The sequence below is a fragment of the Sinocyclocheilus rhinocerous genome, unplaced genomic scaffold, assembly GCF_001515625.1.
Source record: "Sinocyclocheilus rhinocerous isolate Xijiao unplaced genomic scaffold, SAMN03320098_v1.1 scaffold1267, whole genome shotgun sequence".
In the NCBI taxonomy this organism is placed as follows: domain Eukaryota; kingdom Metazoa; phylum Chordata; class Actinopteri; order Cypriniformes; family Cyprinidae; genus Sinocyclocheilus; species Sinocyclocheilus rhinocerous.
The window spans coordinates 563,123-570,776 of record NW_015661278.1 but is presented as its reverse complement, the minus strand read 5'-3'; the positions used below and the strand labels follow the sequence as shown (position 1 = coordinate 570,776).

The 7,654-nt window shown below is 36.1% G+C and overlaps 1 protein-coding gene across 4 annotated transcripts in view; it reads left to right on the top strand.

The window, feature by feature from the left end:
- The first annotated feature begins 5,224 nt into the window (after positions 1–5,224).
- LOC107726274 (E3 ubiquitin-protein ligase RNF123-like) overlaps positions 5,225–7,654 on the top strand; it is a 188,741-nt gene continuing 186,311 nt past the window's right edge. For 2 of the 4 annotated variants that reach the window (XM_016535807.1, XM_016535804.1), the window contains exons 1-3: positions 5,225–5,317; positions 6,010–6,095; positions 6,198–6,285. In XM_016535807.1, the coding sequence (XP_016391293.1) occupies positions 6,017–6,095; positions 6,198–6,285 (167 nt within the window). In that variant the 5' untranslated portion in view covers positions 5,225–5,317; positions 6,010–6,016. Of the gene's footprint in view, positions 5,318–5,996; positions 6,096–6,197; positions 6,286–7,654 lie in introns of all 4 variants that reach the window. The other 2 variants (XM_016535806.1, XM_016535805.1) reach the window with 2 other exon arrangements.

Sequence of the window (7,654 nt, the reverse complement as noted above, 5' to 3'; positions counted from 1 at the left end):
GTTTTTTGAGAATAGGAGTAACAGCAGCAGTCTTGAGTGAGATAGGAACAGTGGAAGAAATGAAAGACATGTTGATGAGGTGTGAGATTGGGGCAGAAATAACAGGGATACAGTGTTTCAGGAGAAAAGTAGGTGCAGGGTCTAGTCGGCTTGAAGAGGAATTCGATTTCTGTATTAAATCAGCAATTAGAGATGGATTTGTTAAGGTAAAGGTAGTCAATGATTGGGTAGACTGAGTTTGCTCACAATTAGAAATAGTCGGTTCCTCATCAAAAGTCCCACATAAAACATCTAACTTTCCCTGAAAGTGGTGCAAAAAAGTACAACACAAATCTTCAGATTCATGTTGGCTGATACTATGATTTGGTGCCTGGATTAGTTTGTTTACCATGCTAAATAGTGCTTTAGGCCTATTTTTAGCTTTGTTAATGATGCTGGAGATATAAGAAGAGCGGGCTGCATTCAAGGCAGTTTAGTAGCTCTTGATGTAATCAGAATAAACAAGATAATGGACTGTTAAACCCATTTTCCTAAAAAGACGTTCAAGTTGTCTGCTTTTTGCTTTCATAGCAGGAGTGAGACATGGGAACAGACCTGGTCCTAATTGGAGCATACTCATCCAGGATGTTAGAAATAAGAGAATGGTACATATCATAAATCATAGATGGACAGGTAAAATGTAAAACTTCAGGAACAGCAGAGGAAGCAACAGAAGCAGAGAATGTACTGGTATCAACAGCATTTACATGACGATATGAAATAGTTATGTTATCAGTGCATTTGGCTGGACAGATTAATGTAAAATCAAAAATAATAAGCTTGTGGTCAGAGATAGGAATAGCCAGACCACTGACGGAGATATTATTCAAACCAGATGTACAGACCAGATCAAGTGTATGACCATGAGTGTGAGTTGGAAAGTTAATGTTCTGAATAAGATCGAAACAGTCCAGTACAGTCAATAGTTGAGCAGTTATGACTGGTTTTGTGGTCCAGGGTCACATATTATTGAATGAGTGTTGTTATGCATTCACATTTAACACACACTTCTTATATAACACGCTTATATAAATCTAATTATAATTACTACAGACTAAAACTATACCTAAAATATAACTTACAGTATTTTTAGATGTGAAAACGATGCCTTTCAACCTTTGTTTCTGCCAAATGGGTGTCATCTACTGTTATTCTACTGTTATACTGACTTTGCCAGCAAAATCCAGTCCATGTGAAATTTTTTCCTTCACAGATTTTGCAAGGTGCTTGGTTAAAACTGACTTATGTTTAAGCTGTTTCATACACAGCTACACTTGACAATATGGATTTTTTTGCATGCGAAATTTCGCTACAATGTGCATGCATGTTTATTACAGTTATGAATATCTGAAGCGGTCAGCTCTTATCATTCTAGATATTGTTGCTAACTTTATAGATATGATACGTCCAAATGTCATAATTTTCCATAACATTTTATTGTGCATTTTAAATTAATCGATTGGTGAAGAGTCATGTGACAACTGTTACTTTTCCCACCGCTGTTGACGGTGGGCCAATCACAGTCTCTTGTGATTAATGATTTCCTAATTTAATCAAATGCAGAGTGGAACGAATTTTAATGTGCATGTCAGGTACGGATGATTAATAGATTTAACTCAATATACGTTTTTAACACACAAATGTTTCCAAATAAGACAAATTCGTCTGAGGATTCGGCTTTTTTATCCCCCAAGCGTCTCCTAGAGAATTATACACATAGGAAACAGTTACGTTATCCGAAAACATTTGCAGCCCAGTGGTCTTTTATGGATTTTATGTTCCGCATTCGTTCATGTCTAAACGTATTTTGTCCTAAAACGCGCTCCATAGCCGTGAATAGTATGTGTTAAAAGAATTGCTAATAACTGTTTCCCACGAGTCACACTATTAAATTCCAGCAGGGGGCTCTTCATGGCTCATAATGCCGCTTCCCCTAATACATCGTATTGAAATCTTTTCGTGTTATAGGAGAATGTTGTACACTGAATTATATAAACACTTGACGTACAAAACCGCTTGCAGAACTCTTTATGATGTTTTAAGTAAAACGTCTCTGATTGGTCCATCCTAAAAAGCGCGTGTCAACCGTCTCAGAAATACTTGTAGCAGCATCCCGGACAATAATTTACACATAAATAACGGCATTAGAAAATATAAAAGATGCTGACACAAGAACAGACAGAGACTAGATAAGATTAGAAAATTATTATATAAACCCATCGTATCTGACCAATGAGAGCCGGCCTTCGGGCCACCAAGCCCCGCCCATTTGATCTCTTCATGGCCATCCTGCCGCTTGTTGTATTTCTGTAGTTAAAGGCAGTGACTGTAGACACATTTAAAGAGGAGAGCCCAACAACAAAATCTGCTGATCACAAATAAACACAGCACACCAGATCAGTGAGTACTGCAGGGAAAATTAACCAAACAACAAGCGTTAACGTCGCTTTATTTGCGCATGCTAGATTTTGCGTGTTATCATAGCAGCTCTGCCTGTCATATGTGTTCAACACGGAGGCTGAAACACATTAAATATGGTTTTTCTTGCACATGTGTTGGGCATTTTACACCCCCGGCAGTCATTAAATTATATTTATATCGGTTATAAACATATGCTTAATGTTGTTCATGCCATAGTGTTAGCGGGATAGTGGCTAAAGAGAGACTATGTTTACATTGTGTGAATGTTTGTATATGTTTGCTCAGACAACAGCATGTAAACATTGACATTTTAAGTTGTTTGCAGGTTTTATTGTAGTTTAAGACTGTTGGCAAAATAATTTCCGGTATGTAGGGTCAAAATGATTTCTAGTCTGCTTGTCAGCATTTATCTGTATTGTTATTATTGACAGCTTGAACTCCGAGTCATAACATAATCATCTCAGAAAGCAGGCCTACCGTAAATATTTTTGTACTACCATACCATGTTTTTGATATATTACTATTTGATATATTACTTTGATATATGCATCATTTACTATGGTAACTATCATGGTCTATAAATATGTTAAACCTCTAGCACTGTATCTATAGTGCTGTAACACTGAGAGTTTGCTCACAATTAGAAATAGTCGGTTCCTCATCAAAAGTCCCACATAAAACATCTAACTTTCCCTGAAAGTGGTGCAAAAAAGTACAACACAAATCTTCAGATTCATGTTGGCTGATACTATGATTTGGTGCCTGGATTAGTTTGTTTACCATGCTAAATAGTGCTTTAGGCCTATTTTTAGCTTTGTTAATGATGCTGGAGATATAAGAAGAGCGGGCTGCATTCAAGGCAGTTTTGTAGTTCTTGATGTAATCAGAATAAACAAGATAATGGACAGTTAAACCCGTTTTCCTAAAAAGACGTTCAAGTTGTCTGCTTTTTGCTTTCATAGCACGAAGCTCTGCATTAAACCAAGGACAGGAGTGAGACATGGGAACAGACCTGGTCCTAATTGGAGCATACTCATCCAGGATGTTAGAAATAAGAGAATGGTACATATCATAAATCATAGATGGACAGGTAAAATGTAAAACTTCAGGAACAGCAGAGGAAGCAACAGAAGCAGAGAATGTACTGGTATCAACAGCATTTACATGACGATATGAAATAGTTATGTTATCAGTGCATTTGGCTGGACAGATTAATGTAAAATCAAAAATAATAAGCTTGTGGTCAGAGATAGGAATAGCCAGACCACTGACGGAGATATTATTCAAACCAGATGTACAGACCAGATCAAGTGTATGACCATGAGTGTGAGTTGGAAAGTTAATGTTCTGAATCAGATCGAAACAGTCCAGTACAGTCAATAGTTGAGCAGTTATGACTGGTTTTGTGGTCCAGGGTCACATATTATTGAATGAGTGTTGTTATGCATTCACATTTAACACACACTTCTTATATAACACGCTTATATAAATCTAATTATAATTACTACAGACTAAAACTATACCTAAAATATAACTTACAGTATTTTTAGATGTGAAAACGATGCCTTTCAACCTTTGTTTCTGCCAAATGGGTGTCATCTACTGTTATTCTACTGTTATACTGACTTTGCCAGCAAAATCCAGTCCATGTGAAATTTTTTCCTTCACAGATTTTGCAAGGTGCTTGGTTAAAACTGACTTATGTTTAAGCTGTTTCATACACAGCTACACTTGACAATATGGATTTTTTTGCATGCGAAATTTCGCTACAATGTGCATGCATGTTTATTACAGTTATGAATATCTGAAGCGGTCAGCTCTTATCATTCTAGATATTGTTGCTAACTTTATAGATATGATACGTCCAAATGTCATAATTTTCCATAACATTTTATTGTGCATTTTAAATTAATCGATTGGTGAAGAGTCATGTGACAACTGTTACTTTTCCCACCGCTGTTGACGGTGGGCCAATCACAGTCTCTTGTGATTAATGATTTCCTAATTTAATCAAATGCAGAGTGGAACGAATTTTAATGTGCATGTCAGGTACGGATGATTAATAGATTTAACTCAATATACGTTTTTAACACACAAATGTTTCCAAATAAGACAAATTCGTCTGAGGATTCGGCTTTTTTATCCCCCAAGCGTCTCCTAGAGAATTATACACATAGGAAACAGTTACGTTATCCGAAAACATTTGCAGCCCAGTGGTCTTTTATGGATTTTATGTTCCGCATTCGTTCATGTCTAAACGTATTTTGTCCTAAAACGCGCTCCATAGCCGTGAATAGTATGTGTTAAAAGAACTGCTAATAACTGTTTCCCACGAGTCACACTATTAAATTCCAGCAGGGGGCTCTTCATGGCTCATAATGCCGCTTCCCCTAATACATCGTATTGAAATCTTTTCGTGTTATAGGAGAATGTTGTACACTGAATTATATAAACACTTGACGTACAAAACCGCTTGCAGAACTCTTTATGATGTTTTAAGTAAAACGTCTCTGATTGGTCCATCCTAAAAAGCGCGTGTCAACCGTCTCAGAAATACTTGTAGCAGCATCCCGGACAATAATTTACACATAAATAACGGCATTAGAAAATATAAAAGATGCTGACACAAGAACAGACAGAGACTAGATAAGATTAGAAAATTATTATATAAACCCATCGTATCTGACCAATGAGAGCCGGCCTTCGGGCCACCAAGCCCCGCCCATTTGATCTCTTCATGGCCATCCTGCCGCTTGTTGTATTTCTGTAGTTAAAGGCAGTGACTGTAGACACATTTAAAGAGGAGAGCCCAACAACAAAATCTGCTGATCACAAATAAACACAGCACACCAAATCAGTGAGTACTGCAGGGAAAATTAACCAAACAACAAGCGTTAACGTCGCTTTATTTGCGCATGCTAGATTTTGCGTGTTATCATAGCAGCTCTGCCTGTCATATGTGTTCAACACGGAGGCTGAAACACATTAAATATGGTTTTTCTTGCACATGTGTTGGGCATTTTACACCCCCGGCAGTCATTAAATTATATTTATATCGGTTATAAACATATGCTTAATGTTGTTCATGCCATAGTGTTAGCGGGATAGTGGCTAAAGAGAGACTATGTTTACATTGTGTGAATGTTTGTATATGTTTGCTCAGACAACAGCATGTAAACATTGACATTTTAAGTTGTTTGCAGGTTTTATTGTAGTTTAAGACTGTTGGCAAAATAATTTCCGGTATGTAGGGTCAAAATGATTTCTAGTCTGCTTGTCAGCATTTATCTGTATTGTTATTATTGACAGCTTGAACTCCGAGTCATAACATAATCATCTCAGAAAGCAGGCCTACCGTAAATATTTTTGTACTACCATACCATGTTTTTGATATATTACTATTTGATATATTACTTTGATATATGCATCATTTACTATGGTAACTATCATGGTCTATAAATATGTTAAACCTCTAGCACTGTATCTATAGTGCTGTAACACTGATTTTTTTAAAATAAATATAATATAATTTATAATTGATCTGTCTAGTAGCAGTATGAGCTCAAAGGGTGGCACTGCCCTGTCCCGACGCAACTATCGCCTGGCATCTGACACGGACAAACCCAAAGTCACAGGTGTGTCCTTATAAAGAGATTTTATTTAAGTAAACCCACTGTAAATGGGTTATTGATCAAATCTACAGGAAGAACTCAGTTTTGTTGATGTGTATTTTTCAGGTATTGTGAATGAGAAGCTACTGAGCGACTATCTGCACCATGTGTTTCCTGCCTCCAGTAAGCAGGGACCGGCATCAGCAGCGTACAGGTTAGTGGATTACCCAAGATTCCTCCTTGTGTTTAGGGCTTTTGCCTTGATCTGTAGTCCATCTGTAGTATATAATTCGTATTTATGTACGAATATTCCTATGTGGGGCTTTTGCCTTGTATACAGACATACACCTAAGCACTTGCACACACTACCGGTCAAAAGTTTGAAATAATTACGATTTTTTTATGTTTTTGAAAGAAGTCTCTGCTGCTCACCAAGGCTGCATTTATTTGATGAACAATACAGTAAAAACAGTAATATTGTGAAATATTATTACAATTTAAAATACTTGTTTTCTATGTGAATATATGTTAAAGTGTAATTTATTGCTTTGATGTAAAGCTGAATTTCCAGCATCATTATTCAGTGTCACATGATCAGAAATCATTCTAATATGCTGATTTGCTGCTCAGTTATTCTCAAATAATATTGGTGCTCAGTTATTAATAATGGTTCTTATTATTATCAATGTTGAAATTATCAGTATTTTTGTGATAACCCGGATTATGTTTTTCAGGATTCTTTAATGCATAGAAAGTTCAAAAGAACAGCATTTATTTGAAACTGAAATATTTGGTAACATTATCTTTACCACCACTTTGGATCAGTTTAATGCATCCTTGCTGAATACAAGTATTATTATTATTATTATTATTAATTTTTTAAAATCTTGCTCATCCCAATCCTTTAAATGGTAGTGTATGAGAATTTTCACAAAAAATATTCGGCAGCACAGCAGTTTTCAACATTGATAATAATAAGAAATGTTTCTTTAGCAGCAAATCATCATATTATTATGATTTCTGAAGATCATGTGACACTGAAGACTGGAGTAATGCTGAAAATTCAGCTTTGATCACAGAAATAAATTATTTTACAGTTACAATATATTCACATAGAAAACAGTTATTTCAAATGCAATAAGTGTGTGTATTTGTAAAATATTTGTACTTTTAGCATATATATGTGTATGTGTGTGTTTGTTTATTTATATTTATGTAATGAAGTAACATCTTAAAGTAACAGGAATATTTTGTATGTTTTGTTTTGTTACCTGTTTTATTTATTTAATATAATAATCATTAGCCATCAAATCCTTGGCAAATATTGGTTGAAATTATGCAGAGTTCACACTGCACGATTTTAGCCCGATTTTTCACTCGCCGACAGGTTTTGTGAAATCGCCGACAAATGCCCGACATCGGAGGCAAATCGTAGCTCGTTCACGCGAGTGACAATCACGCAGTGTGAATGATCAAAGACGCGATCTGAGCGAATCGCCGACACGTCGCTGATGCCCGCGAAATATTTGGCATGCTAAATATCTGGAGCAGTCTGCGATTCACAATCACGCTGTGTGAAATGA